Source organism: Glycine soja, chromosome 16 (assembly GCF_004193775.1).
Source record: "Glycine soja cultivar W05 chromosome 16, ASM419377v2, whole genome shotgun sequence".
In the NCBI taxonomy this organism is placed as follows: Eukaryota; Viridiplantae; Streptophyta; class Magnoliopsida; order Fabales; family Fabaceae; genus Glycine; species Glycine soja.
The window spans coordinates 8,596,400-8,611,920 of NC_041017.1; the positions used below are offsets into that span (position 1 = coordinate 8,596,400).

The following is a 15,521-nucleotide window of genomic DNA, read 5'->3' on the forward strand; positions in this document are numbered from 1 at the left end:
AAAATACATTTTTGGAAAATAAAAAGAGGTATACTTCTTTATGAAAAACGATATATTGAGTAAAGGAGAGGTAGAAACAGAATATGGAGTGTACTTAGGGAAAATGGAAGTGTAAATAGCAAGACCCTTCTTTAAATATCCCTATGTTGGGTTGAGATGGGCTAGGTTCCTTCCTCCTCCGACAATTACTCAATGCACTCCATTTTTATTAGTACACCCCATAAGCTAAAGTAATGAATTTGAATGGACTATTATGCCCTTGGTAGTGTTTTACTCCACCCCTACCACCAGAGACAGTGCTGTTGTGATGTAGTCGGCGGAAACCATTAACCTCACCCACTCCTATCCATCTTCATCTTCACTGCATCACACCTCTCGTGGTGGATGCGGGTCTAAGCTTAAGGCCAATGTAGTGTGGGAGCTTGGTGGAAGGTTAATAGTCGACGATGCGAGAGAAGACGACAAAAGGGAGATGTTTGATTATGAAGGAGTAAAAGAGTGTGACCATTATGAAATGGAAGCAAGGATTGAATTCGAGAACCATAAATACGAATTAATGATAATTGTTGTGCATAGGTATATTTTATGATTAAGTCATATAAAAATTATTTGATTTCCTCTCTTTTATTGTTTTTTTAGTTGAATAGTTAGAACTTTAATATCATTCAAATTATTGTCCAGTAGGTATTTAAAATGGTAAATTTATAGTGTGTTGGTGTTATATTTGTTGCAAAAACATAGTGCAAAGCTTGAGAAAGAAGTTAAAGATCTGGAGATGCTTACTCAGCGCGTCATACGCGTTCAACGCGACGCAGTCACCCAACGGTCAGAACTCGCTTAGTGCAAAGAAGACACATGGAAAAGCATGATACGTGAAGGCGCGCTTAGTGCGAGTTGTGCGCTAAGCGTGTGATCACCGACTCACTCGCTTAGTGCGGCGATCATGCTTAGCGTGAAGTTGCGTAAAATTTAAGCTAACCGCACCTATAAAAAGAGGAGGAAGCAAAAGAAAAAGACACACTGAATATCCATGAAATTAGAGCTTCCCATAGAAAGCAAAGGATATGATTCATGCAGGAATAGGGAGAATCAACCATTAGAAGTCATTCCTTCCCCCCTTCTCCATCCCTTTTCTCTTCTCATCACTCTCTTGAATTTGTAAAATCTCTCATGACAATGAGAGGCTAAACCCCTCATTGTTGGGAGCCTAGCAACCAAACTCTCATGATATAATTTTTCCTACTATCTATTCAATATTATTTCTATTTCATTGTCTTTTTTCGATGCGTAATTTCATTGATTGTGGTTTGATCACCCATATTCATTTATGTGTTTTAGGATTTAGGCATTGGGAAATATTTATCTCCTAAGAACTGGGAAAGGTCATCTAAATAATTCATATCTATGGATAAAATTACATTGTTTAGCCTATTTTATGCATCTCTATTTATAATGCAATTTAACTAGTTTATTTTCTTAAGGGATTAGGTAAATTAGGCTTTTTCACTTGAGGGATCATGGTTAAAGTATATGAGTAGATATAGGTGATAATTTGAATAATATTAAATAGAGAAATATCATTAACATTATATCGAGAGTAGTTTTGACAGGCTAGGCCCCAACATATCCATAGTCTGAATCAACCTACGCTTCAAGAGTGTGTTTTTCTTCCCTTGCATGTTTTAAAAAATTAGTGTAATTTTATGTCAATTTATTTTACTATTCTTTTCACAAATCTTTAAATCAATTCATTGATTACTTGAAAATTGGATATACACCAATTTAAGTACAAACAAAGTTCTTGTGTACTCGACACTCGAACTTCTGTTTTACTTTACTACTTGAGAGAATTTAGTGTAGTTGCTAATGAGTTAACAATTAAGTAATCTAGAATACAAATGTATTGTGTATTATTCAATCTACAATTATGGTTTTAGTCTGCTTCCATTTCTTTAGCTTGTCCCTAAATGTGTTGCATCCGTGGAGTTTGTTAATGGTACCCCTTTATTGCTAGATATACTCTTTGATTTTAGTTTTTTTTTTAACAAAAATACCCTTCATAAAAAAATGCTTTTATAGTACACGACACAAGATAGAAACATGTTTATGTTTTTCATTGAGGTGTGCATTCCCAATACAAAACTAGAGCACATCTCTATTTTGTATTAGGAAAACACACCCCAATGCAAATGGAGAAGCATATCAAAACTTGTCTATCTACAACTAGCTCCCCATTCTCACTTAACCATTGTAGTTTGTAGAGCCTAGGGTGAGGGGAAGTTTTCAAGACAAGCTTTTTGATCAATCTTTGGCTAGCTACATTAGTGCAACTATCCCCATCAATAATCAAAAAGCATATTTTTCCCATGACCATGCACCTAGTATGAAAAATTTTCTCCCTTTGAGTTTCATCTCTATCCTTACACACACTATCCATTAACCTCCTAACCATCAAAAGATCACCTTCTAAGGGTTGTATATCACATTCACTTTCACTCTCACTAAAAGAGCTAGAAAAAGATGCACTAGTGATATTCCCATTACCCAACACAACCATAGTCCTTTCGTTAGGACATTGGGAAGCAATATGACCCTTTCCCAAACTCATAAAACATTTAATAGAACTTGCCTTTGAAGAAGTGGGAGTAAGGTTAGAATTATTTTTACCAAGGACAACACCTTTTTCATGAGATTTAAATGAAGATCCTCCCTCCTTCTTAAATGTCTCTTTTTGTTTCCAAGTTGAAGAGCCATAGGGGGACTTCTTGTATATTTGCTTCCTCTTTAATTGTTGCTCCACCTTGATAGCTTGATGAATAAGATCCTCCAAAGAGACATAGTGGTGCAACTCTATAATGTCTTAGATCTCCCTATTGAGACCATGCAAAAACCTTGCTATGGTGGCCTCTTGAGACTCCTCAATTTGAGCCCTAATCAAGGAAATCTCCATTTCTTGGTAATACTCATCCACACTCTTATTTCCTTGAATTAGTCTTTGGAGCTTGTTGTAAAGATCTCTCCCATAATAGGATGACACAAATCTCTCTCTTAAAACTCTCTTCATGTCTTGCCAAGTATTAATCAAAGGCCTTATCATCCTCTTAACATTACTCTTCACTTGATTCCACCATACTAAGACATATCACTCAAACTCCAGGGAGGCCAATTCGATCTTTTTCTCTTCATTGTAGTTGTAGCAAGCAAAGACTTGTTCAACCTTCATCTCCCACTCAAGATACACTTCCGGATCACAAGTCCCTTTAAAAGTAAGGATCTTCACCTTCACTCCCTCAATCTCTTCCTCTCTTTGCCTACCTCTATATCTTCTATGATTTCTTCTCTCCCTATACCTCTCATTCATCCTTCCTCCCACATCCTTTTCATACCCCTCATATTCTCCATGAGAAGAATTAGATTATTTGTCCTCTCTTTTTTGCTCTACATTTTCAATCCTCACACTTAAAGCTTCATTGCTCTTGTGTATTCTTCCCAAACTCTCCTCGTTCCCCTTTCTCATTGTCTCCATCCTTTCTTCATTGTCATAACTCATTCTTCTCATTTGATCATCAAGTTTAATCATCTCCGCCATGAGCCTTGTGGTTTTTGGAGATGGTGGAGTAGCATCTCCACTTGTAGAAGCCATACCTATAAGTAAAGTTAGTGCACAAGTAATAAATAGAATAAGACCTCACCACTCCACTTAGTATTTCACTCAAGTTCACTCGTGTATCACTCTTGCAAGACTTTTTTCTTTTATAATATGCACTCTTGCTTTTTACCACTCTTGCTTCTCTTTAGTTTTTAAGCAGAACCTTCAAGCTCTAAATCAATCAGTATTCAATGTGAAATATGTCACAAATCAAAACTCAAGAAACCAAAAATAGAAATACTCTAAGACAAAACTAAGGAATTTTAAAGACAAACACTAAAATAATGAATGAATACTCAAAAGGAATGCCAAGGAAGACAAAGTAAAAGACTCCATAATCAAGGAAAGGATTATCCTAGAATTGAACTAAATTTGATGTAAATAATCAATAAGACACATTTTTTTAAGTATAGGTATGTGAAAACTAGAAGGGAAACAACTCTGAATGTAGAAATTTATTTTGCACTTTTTTTGCATTTTTTTCTTTTTTTTTCTTATGTTATCTCTGCACTTTTTTTTTGCACGAAATTCAACTTTGAACGCAAATGAATGGTTGGCCAGATCCAAATTTGTAAAAACAAATTCAAATCCTAACAACTTTAATTATTCAAATGTAGATTGCAACAAAATTTTGGCTCCAAATCAAATTCAAATCCTAACAACTTCAATCATCCAAGTATGGATTCTAACATGATTTAGGCTCCAAATCTGAAAATTGAATTTCTCTTATACTTTTTTATTTCCTTTTTTGCACAATTTTTTTATAATATACATATAAAGAAGACAAAAAGATATTGATACTAAATAGAGTTCAAAAAATGAACATTATCCTAAGGAATAAAAAAAAAAGAAAATGCGAGATTAGTAAATGAGATGGAAAGAACAATGCCACACTACTGAAAGAGTTGAAGATGATTCACCACAAGAAATAAAATTCTTATCTTAAGGTTTCACACAAGAACCAAGAGAGAGACATTATCCCAACTGTGTCTAATATCAAATTTCATACAAACAGTCATTAAAGTGCTACTTAAGTCATTTATAACTCCTACTAATAATCCTAAATTAGGCTCAAAGGTCCAATAACTAATACAATAATTAAAAGACTAAAAAAGGTAGCAGCTATTAAAGTCTAAAGATAGGCTGAAAATACAATTACAAACAAAAATAAATCTTATTCTAAAAGTTAGCTAAAACTTATGAGTTTCACTTTTCTCCTTTTCCTCTAGTCTCCGGTGAAGCTCTTCTTGAAATGTCTATCTTACTCATTGCTCAAGTAACTGGTTAATCCATGTTGAGTCCCCAAGTTAAACTCTTCCTCCTTGGATAGTCTTTGTATGTTGAACTAATACAAAATGGAAACACTTCTAATTTTGCATAGGGAAATTTGAGGTAGTCAACAATTAACAAGTAAAAATGATATCATGCTATACAGAAAAAATCAATAATAACAAATTGTGACAGTACAATTAACAAGTATGATAACGATGAGTTTATATGACAACATAATTGTATTTTTTTAAATATATTTCAATCATTATTGGAGTATCCAAAAGAATATGTTAAAAGATATTGTTAACATTTTTCATGAAAAGAAAAATTGGATTTCCATCCTAATACCTTTCCTCTCAAAACTTCTTAAACCAAACATAGCATAATTTATTTCAAGTCATTTGTTGTCTTGTTCCTAATTGTTTCTCCAAAAATAATATCTATTGCAAGATAGATGAATTTTTTTAATATAATTGCAAGTTGTTTGGAACAAAAATTTGTGAAAGCAATTTAAACATACTTACGGAATGATTACATGGTAGCAGGACCACCTGTCCCCTTTTCTTGTTTTATTACAGTAGTTTAGGGGCTGGGAGCTTATTCATGGAAGAAGCGTGTTGTGTTAAGAATAAGGAGGCTTAGGCATCTACCTTTAAGGTAGCTGGGATTGAGATTGCCTACTGGGGCAAGTCCAAGGAGGTTATCAACTTAGGAGCCTTGTTTTGGTTAGTAGAAGACACTTATCTTTCCGAATCTACCTTTAAGCTTTGTTTTGTTGCAAGCTTTGTCCTCAGCTATTCCAATTTTTTATTTATCTTTCCTTAAAGCTTGGATAGGAACTTTGAGGGGAAGAGAGTTCATTGGGTAGAAGTAAGACAAGAGATAGTAAGGATGTTGGCTCAGGGATGTAAATTTTGAAATTGTTTAATACGACTTTACCAGGGAAGATGGATGTTAGTGGAGAATCAGTCTATGTGGTATAGGGTTCTGCGATGGGAAGTTGCATTAGAAGACTCAAAGTTCATCTTGGTGGAAGTGAGCTAGATGTGGGTGGTTGTGACTCTTGATTTTATTGAGACTGTGAAGAAAGCAGTTGGAGATGGAAGGAGACTCCGTTTTGGTTGGAGCCATGGGTTGGGAGAGAGGCTTTGGAGGTTCATTATAGATGACTTTTTTCATCTTACTTGCTTATCTGATTCTAAGGTGGTTGAAACTCGGGTGAGAGGAGATGGAGACTGGTGTTGGAATTGGTGGAAGAGGGATCTTTTGAGGTGGGCAAAAGATTTGTTACATGATTTGGAGGTTGAGGCTGGTCATGAGGGGTTTAGGGAGGGTTTTGGAGATTCTCGGAGATAGTTAAAGGATCCTCTTGATGTATACACGGTGGCATCAACTTACAAATTCCTCGTAATGTAAGGTATTTTCTCAGGGCATGGTTTGAGGTGGTATGATCAGTGTGAAAAGTGGGGAATAAGAAGATATTTGAAGGAAAGAATTTTTCAGTAAATGATATCGTGGAATCTGTCAAGCTTCTATCCTGGAAGTGACTCAGGGAGAAGGAAGGGAATTTGTTTAGCCTATCTCTTCGTGGTTATTTAATCCTCTTTCTTGCCTTGGAGGTGTGTGATGCGCGGGGTGTGAGTTGATGTTTTCTAGTTTGTCAGTGAGTTCGGTGCACTGGGACTCTATTCAAGTGTACCTTATTGGCTTAATATTGTTGCTGGTTTCATTGGGAGTGCAATTTTTATCTCTGCTTCATGTGTTTTGGGATAGAGGGCTGCTGCGGTTGTTGAAGAATTATTCGTGTTTTTCATGAAGTGTTGGGTAGCAAGCACATGTTCATTTCATGTTTTTTATTTTATTTTATTTTTATGTGTTTCAGCATCTTTCTTGTATTTTGCTCTCTTGGATCCTGTAGGGTACGCCTTGTGCTTTTTCAAGGATTTCTTTTTAATAAATTTGTTAGGCCGTTCAAAAAAAAAAAAAAAGAACAAGATCTTTAAGTCACGTCTCAAATATTGCAAGTCTCGATTATTAATTCAAAAGAACTTATGTAACATGCATTAACTAAACAGTAATACACTGATTACCTTTGTACATTTGGTACCCTTTTTACCATGTTCTATGGGCATGAACACAAGTTCAATTCACCAAATCTTCAGAAATTCATGCTAGGTACCCACAAATATCAGTGACATCCATTTGGCAACTGTGCCTATAATCCTAGCTTCCACGGTAAGTGCTGAATGAGAATGGTGAAAGCAGGAGAGGAACATGGAAATGTTCCCTTTTTTGTGACTCCTTGATTTCAAACACTAGAGACACATAAGGAAAGAAACCATTTGGGATGTACTTCCCAGTGTTGAAACTTATCCTGTATATCCCTGGATTCACATCATCAACTATGCTCAACAGTTGACCACTACGACCATCTAAATCGGTCGTTGAAGACCCTTGGAACACCCAACTGCCACCGCCTGAGGCCCCAAATGTCGGTCGAGACTGAGTGCCCCTCCACACCTCCAGAAGTACCTCGATACCAGCAGCTGGAGAGCCCTGAGAAACATCCAACACATGAGTGGTAATGGGAGGGCGGGTTCTGGCAGGATGGTGAATCAATTTTGCTGTTGAAATCTCTGAAGCAGCAGTCACGTGACCACCAATAATGCTTATACGATCTTCTAGCATTGGGAAAATTAAAAATCAAGATTGGTTATAGGTTTTAAACAAGGAAATATCATGATGTAGAAGTTGGAGACCTGAAAATTCATACCACATACATTATATAAGCAATAGGAAGGACAATTTATTCCCAACCAAATAGCAGACAATATACCTTTCAAATTTCCCAAGGAAGTGTTTAATGCCAAAGTAGGTAAGTTACAACTTACAAGCAGACAATAATAGGGTCATGCAATAATCAATCATTTGCTACATGTAGAACAGTTCATAATAAGGATGAATGAAAAATAAATTGTAACTAGACTTCCTAGTTCCTAGTTCATTCTTAATTGTCTAAATTAAATAGATGAGGTGGGGGCTTAGGGATCACTACAAATGATGGAACATCAAGGACTCAAAATGTGCACCACTCGACAAAACAACATGCCTATGACAACACAATGGAATAAAAGGAGCTAAGGTTTGCATAATAGGGAGGTCCAATTCATCCAGATTTAAGATATAAAAAGGTTTCTTAGAATATCTGTTTCCTTGGTTTTCTATTCCACGCTCCCTCCCCCTCTCACAACCACAGAAATGTTTCCCACAAGAACACACTTTTCAGTATTCACTTATGAGTTTCCAGATACCAGAATTTCAGAGGTAAAAACTATTCAATCACATAACTCCAATTACATGGTGTACATCTTTATTGTGTGTCAACAATAAACTATTTAAGAAGCTTAAGCTATTATTGAAAGGCTCGTGAATGATTTTATATCTAGCATGCCTCCTAAGTCCTGAAGCAGAAGCATTTGGACTTTAATTACAAATTACGGACAATGCACTTGCTCACTCACATTGTGCTAAAATTCAACTTCGTAATTTAGAAGAATAAAGCCAACAAGGATTGAGCATGACCACTTGGCATTGGGGCTCTAATACAAAATTAATTACCAACTACCCTCAAAGCTTAAGCTGATAGGTGAAGACTCATTAATGGTTCTAAATATTACAATTCTTCTACACAATACAAATGTTAGCACAAAACAGAAATTTTCATAAAATGTTTTTCCATATATGCACAAAAATTAGCTTTCAAGGAAAATTAATTTCAGAAAAAAGAGCATCAAGTAGCAGCAAACATAATTGAAGGGGGAAGAAAGAAGGCCTTACTATTCAAATTGGTAAAAAAGATGCAAGCAAGTTAGATTACACCGGACTAATGCTGTTAAACAAACAATGCTCATATAGGACAGCAGGCATAATACAAAACATACATTATCAAAGATAAATCTTACACACAAAAATAGTAAGGCTAAATATATAACACCAGTTAAATTTTTAAGCATTTACAAAGGACCCTCGGATATGCTGATTATTGATTAATTACCTACAATTGGATTTAATCAGATCGTGTCTTCTATCCTCTATTTCATTTGTACATTTAATGACTCGTGAAAATGACATGATTCTAACACGAGTTAACAGTTAAAATTAAATCACTTGGATCTCAGATTTGACTACTGCAAAACTCACAACTTTTAATATACTGATTGAATCAAAGAAAAAAATTCAAATATTTGATCCTGCTACTTCTAGACAAAAGTTCACGACTCGTGATGGTTTTAATTTATGAATACAACTATGAGCAAAACCAAATTTAATAGTAGAAGGGCTATCAGGGAAACACGTAGAGCATAAAGTTACATGTTTCCTAAGCAGATCTAAATTTGAAAAGGTGTTCTTATTCTTAAAATGTAAAAAAACAAAAAACATAACAAAGAATATGGAAGTACCTTCTGCCTTTTTAGCAGCGGAATATTTATCAACTGAAGAAGAAATGTTTTCTCTACTTGAAAAGAGCTTTGCAAGGCGCAGTTCTGTAATTTTCATTTGCTCCTGAGCAGCAATCTCAAATTCAACAATTGGCCTGTTTGTATAACGTCTCTGCAAGATGTGAAACAATTTTAAATTCAAATGAAAAGTCTTTTATCAGCATTTTCCTCTATCTCTCAAAATCATTCACTGGTAAAAAAATTTAAAATAATTTGGGTTCCTAAACAACATAGGAAATTGCAATGATTGAACCATGCACATAAGAGACAATAAAGGAGATGAAAAGCCCCCAAGGAAGGAATATTCCCCACCCTTTCAACAAGAAGCTCGTGAGATCAATCATACTCACAGTTCACAAGCTCAACCTTCTAAAAATAATTAATCCAGTTTTTAACCTTTCAAAAGGAACAAATGTATGTTCATAATATAATGGTTCAACAGAAACTCACCCAAATAAACATTAGATGAACAATAGAAATAAAATTAATAAATAAAAATATTGCATGCACTAAACTATAAATTCAAATTTACCTTCAGTTCAGCAAGTATCTCATCGGTACTTCTCCCAGCTGCACAAATGAGAAATACAAACCCAAACTTTTCCCTATATCGAGCATTCCATTCAGATAGTTCCTGCAAAATAGACCACATGCAGATGACTAAATTGCATTCATCAACAGTTAACATTGCAGTTGAAACATTTCTCTGGCCACATGTTTGCTGCCCCATTCAAAGCCCAATTTTATTAATGGATAAATGGTTCCTAACTTCCTCCACAATAATAATACAACCAATAGACAATAGTAAACCATGATGCAGGTCCAACCAATGAGGGTGCTTTTCAATTCAATATCTTACACACGTTATCTTAAGTACTCTGATAGCAGAGGGGAGTTATAAGGTTGGCTTGGGGGTTGAAGGGAGAAAGGGGAGGCATAGGTTGTGGGTTCGAATCCCTCCCACTAACATTTCTAACAAAACTAACAACTAAAATTGGCCGATAAAAGAAAAAAAAAAACTCTGATAGCAGAACCAGAGCCTTGCATCCATATATTTCATAGTATGGAAATTAGCACATAAGTATTGGTAATTTTTTTAGTACTAGCAGCAACCAAACCTGTAAGCTAGAACCAGTAGCAGTTGCTAAAGCAGTTGATTGCTCTCCCTTACTCCACCTGCCAAAAGCAGTTCCTTAGTCAAGTCATTATTCCTAACAAGCAAATAGGGGATATGTTTCTTTTACTCTTTTCATTGCATACATCCCAGATTAAGCCAAAAGCAAACACCACCAAGGTGAAGACAAATTCACAACTTCATGATTCTCGCATAATGTAAAAGGGAGAAACCAATCCAGACGGCTAAAAACAGGAACAAATTTGGAAGAATAACTGAACTGACAAACTCCATAACTAACATAAAATCCCATGCACCCACCAAGAAAAATAAAACAACCTTTGCATCTAACTCATTTGTTTCATATCAAAATACAAAGTAGAAAGCAACTGTTAGCAACATGGACCACAGCAGTAGCAACATAGATCACAGCAGACCCAAGAGGGATACCCGTAGGCCCACCCACCTCAGGGATTTTGTGTAATCCCAACTCAGGATAGTGACAAAGAAACAGAATATCTCCTCCCCCTGAATCATATATGAATTCTGTTATCTCCATTGCATCATATACGTATTCTGTTATAACAAATAGCCAATAAATTCTGTTATTAGTGCTGATTGCAGCTGGCCAATGATTGGCAACAGCCTTTCCATTATCTGTATTTCCTTATAAATATGACATTAGAAATGAGAAGCAACACAGAATTGCTATTTCACTATAATTTCCATTACCTGTTAGTAGCTTAGAAACATAAAAGCAACCCAGATAGTTAAAAACAGGAACAAGATAGGAGGAATAACTCAACTGAACTGACAAACTCCACAGCTAACTTAATGTCCCAGACCCAGATTTCCTGTAGTCAGGGATTTAACACGTTCACACTATCGCACAATTGCAACCCTCGGATGAACATTAGACAACTCACATTTTATTGCAGAGAATCCATTTCCTAATACCCCTGCATTCGCTCAGAAAGAAAAACACAACCATTACATCTAAATCATTAGTTGCACTGAGAGTTTCATTTCTATGCACCATCAGTGTAGATAGTTTTACACTGCAAACTAATCAAAAATCATGATAGCTAGGTAGTAATTATAAAAGTCAAAGTGTAACACTAACAGTTCATAGGCTATTTACTCTTGACTTAATATCAATACACAAAACAGAGAGCCACCATGATAATTAAAAGAAGGAATAGTAGATAGTCTATGAAATGATTTTTATACTGTCAGTCCAATCACAAAATTTGTTGACTTTTACAATAAGTAAATCAACGAATGATTTCTGATTGAACAGAATAGGAGGGATCAATCACTGAACCTGAACTGACAAATCCCAAATGAAGACGCAAACAACCACCAACCCACAATGAGAAATATTAAAAGCACAACCTTTTCACTCAACTCTATTATTTCACACCAAAACACAAAAAAGGAGAGCGACCCAGATTGGGGAAATAGGTAAATTTGAAGTACTGAACTGATCAGTAGCTTAACACACAAACAATCACCAATCCGCTAAAATAAAAACACACCCTTTGCATTCACAACTCAATTCTTTCACACCAAAACACAAAAAGGAGTGACCCAGATGAGGAAAAGAGATAAATTTGAAGTACTGAACTGGGTGGGCACTGGCTTCAGACACAAACAACCACCAACCCACAAAGAGAAAAACACACCCTTTGCATTCAAAACTCAATTCGTCACACGAAAAGGAGAGTGACCCAGATGAAGAAAAGAGGTGAATTTGAATTTGAAGTACTGAACTGAGCACTGGCTTCAGAGGCGACAGAGGGAGCGTGGGTTTGACCGATCTGAGGGTGCGCGGAGAAGGCCTGAAGCCAACCGTTGACATCAACGCTGTTGAACCAAACGCCCTTCGCGACAGAAACAGCGTCCTGGAACGAACGGAAAGGAGAGGCCGAAGCCATTTCCTTCGCGAATTTGGTGCTTCCGCAGCACGACGCGAAGTCCTTCTCGTCGAAACTGAACTCCATTGTTCAAACGATACTCACTCTCTCTTCACTTCGCTTGTGTTTTGGACAATTCAATTGGAATTGGAGTGTTTTTATGGGTTGAGGATCCGTGTAAGGTTTTGGGAAGAAAAGAGAAGAGGGTGTGTCAGCACCTTGGTCTTGTTCTTGGGATACGAACAAAAAGCCACGTGAGAAGCTCCTTCTGGCCAGCTAAAGGGGAAAGTGGTAGTGACACAATTTTTTTTATTTTGATGATTTTTAAAATTAAAAATTATTTTTTATCTTTTGTTTTTCTTAATTTAGAGTCTTATTTATTTCAAAAATTTAATCCTTTGTTTCTATTGTGATATGGTTTGACATCATTAAAAATTATATTAATATTTTTTTGTCGATTGTTATAAATTTAATCGCATTACAAAAAAATGTTACAATTTTTTTGGTAAACCAAGTATTCTTTACAAAGTTAAATGTGTAATTTAGTAATGTGTCAAATTTAATTTTTACATGTAAAAAAATTATTAAATTGGTTTTAGACAAGTTCTTAGATGAGTGAATAGATAATACTTTACACTTATAATGATAACCAAAAAATTAAAATAAAAGAAGAATAGAATCTCTTATCAAAAAATAGAAAGAAAAAAAAAAGATAAATCCTTTTTTCATTATAGACTAAGCCTCTATATAATAAGTTACATGTTCAACCTCTCACTCATCTCCCTTTTAGAGTGAAGTTCTTCTTCTTTCTGCCTGAAGGAGAGCACCCTCTTATTATATTGCTTCATTGCGAACAAAACAAAAAATTGATGAGAAAAAGTAGCAATCTTGTGTAAGTGCATTTCACATTAAATTATTTTAGTATCATTTATCATTTTTCATATTAGTTTTGTTATAATGTTAGTGGGGGAAATTCGAACCCAACACACCTAGTTCTCCCCTCCTCTTCTTCTTGGAACACCATCTTTTTATATTGCTTCATTGAAGAAAAAAAATAATGAGAGAAAGTAAATGAATTATCTTGTGTAAGCATTCTTGCATTTCTCATTATTGGGAAATACCCAAGTTCCACATCGACGGTCTCAATCTTTGGAGTGCAATTGGTTTTAAGATGAAATCTAACACTCATAAAACTGCTTTCATACCATTTATCATTTTTTATTAGTTTTCTTATAATGTATAATGTTAGTGGGAGAAATTGGAACCAACAACATCTAACTCTCTCCTTTCTTCTCTCATAAATGATGAAGTCGGTCTTCTAATTCGCGTTTTTTTTAATCTATCAACAAACAATATGAGTATCATTTACTTCCTTTTTTAATATTTTTTTATAATTTGCTATAAATACTTTTTTATATATAATTTGCTGTTTTTTTGTTTTGAAGCTATAAATGATTGAATTTGCAACTCAATTAGCTTCATTTTTTTCATGGAACTTATTTGATTTAAAAATTAAAGGTTATTTACTCACCTTTGCCAATAAACAAGTTTGAGATTGAGACAACAATTCTCTCTTCATATAACTATCTTTCATATATGTTTTTTTTTTTTCATCTTTGTTTTCCTTAATATTGCTTGTGTGGGTGAGGCTCCAACATGTTTCTAGTATCAAGTGTAGCAATCTATTTCAGCTATAAATATTTACAACAAGATGAAAGATGAGTTTTTGACTAATTGTTTGCTAGTAGACATTGAAATAATTGTTAAAAAACTTCAGTACAGATTCAAAGAGATCATTTTCATGACATGGATGAGATACTTATCTTGATAGATTAATTACTAATATAATTAATATTTGTAACATACAATTATAAATATTTTGAATGGAATTTGATCCCTTTCATAGTTACACCCCCTTATTAAGTTTGACTTTGTTTTTAGATAGAAAAGATATGATTAAGAGAATAGACTTTATTAAAAATAACTATTCAAGATAACTGATCAAGTTTTTCGATAAAAATTAATAATTAATTTTTTTTAAAGGCAAAATGAAGATGCATTTATATACAAGAATACAAACTGTACAATGAGTATAGATAATAGATAGTTCCCACAAAAAATATAAAAGCCCTATAAGTAGACCTCCAAATATAACCATTATCCAACCGAAAAACTATTTAATTATGAAGTCATGTTTCCTTTCCATATACCCCTCCTATTAGGGTGTTTGTGGCTCAATTTAGTTTTTCTTTTATCAAAAAATCACCCGAAGATTTTATTCAGCTTAATTTTTGTGGTTTATTACAATATTATTTTATTAAAATTTATATTCTTTTTTTCAACTTTTAAATTAAATTACATTAAAAATTGCTAATAATAATCTACGAAACTTATTAATATGTTAAATCTTTTACAATAAAAATCTATCAAATTTTTATCAATTTTAAGTCAAACATATCTTTAAAAAAATTTCTTAAAAAGAAAGTGATATATATTATATAAATTGATATAGATAAAACTACAAAATATTATAAAACTCATGTTGTATACATATAAAACATATAACATTAAAGTAATTCGGTTTGGGTTTGATTTCAAAAGAAACATACCCAAAATTGAACCACATCAGTCATTAGTTTGAAAAAAATATTACTCAAACAAATTAAAAAAAAATTGATTTGTTTTAGTTCAATTTTTTATTTTTAGTTTAGATCAATTTGTTTGAATTTGAGCACCCATAACTCCTACATACACATGTCGATTAAATCAAGTGGAACATAAAAAAGAAAAGCATAGCCTCGGGTTCAGGCACCATGAGGAGACAAAGATCTTGTGTTTGATCCGCTTCCTATGTACCATCATCTATTTCCAATCAAAGCTTTAAATATGTAGTAAGAGTATTTTTCATGATGTTGATATAAATAATCTAAGGGTGCTGTTAACATGTGTAATAAATGATGGTTGGTCCCCACGTTAATGTGTAATAAATGATGGTTGGTCCCCACTTATTATACTTTGGAAAAAACAGCATCATAAATGTGTCTCATAAAAAATTTAAAGACAAAATTACC

The 15,521-nt window shown here is 34.2% G+C and overlaps 1 protein-coding gene across 6 annotated transcripts; it reads right to left on the bottom strand.

Annotated features, from left to right (window-relative positions):
* Positions 1-6,925: 6,925 nt before the first annotated feature.
* LOC114390689 (uric acid degradation bifunctional protein TTL-like) lies at positions 6,926-12,708 on the bottom strand. Of its 6 annotated transcripts, none has more exons than XM_028351521.1 (6): positions 12,308-12,708; positions 11,461-11,493; positions 10,539-10,596; positions 9,953-10,054; positions 9,382-9,532; positions 6,926-7,599 (listed from the first exon to the last, which is right to left on the bottom strand). In XM_028351521.1, the coding sequence occupies exons 1-6, from the start codon at positions 12,535-12,537 to the stop codon at positions 7,145-7,147; spliced, it is 1,029 nt and encodes a 342-aa protein (XP_028207322.1). In that variant the 5' UTR covers positions 12,538-12,708; the 3' UTR covers positions 6,926-7,144. The 6 variants fall into 6 exon arrangements, with proteins under 6 accessions (XP_028207322.1, XP_028207321.1, XP_028207325.1 ...); XM_028351520.1 differs by having other exon boundaries at positions 6,926-7,602; XM_028351524.1 differs by having other exon boundaries at positions 6,926-7,602; positions 12,220-12,526.
* Between the last annotated feature and the right edge of the window lie 2,813 nt (positions 12,709-15,521).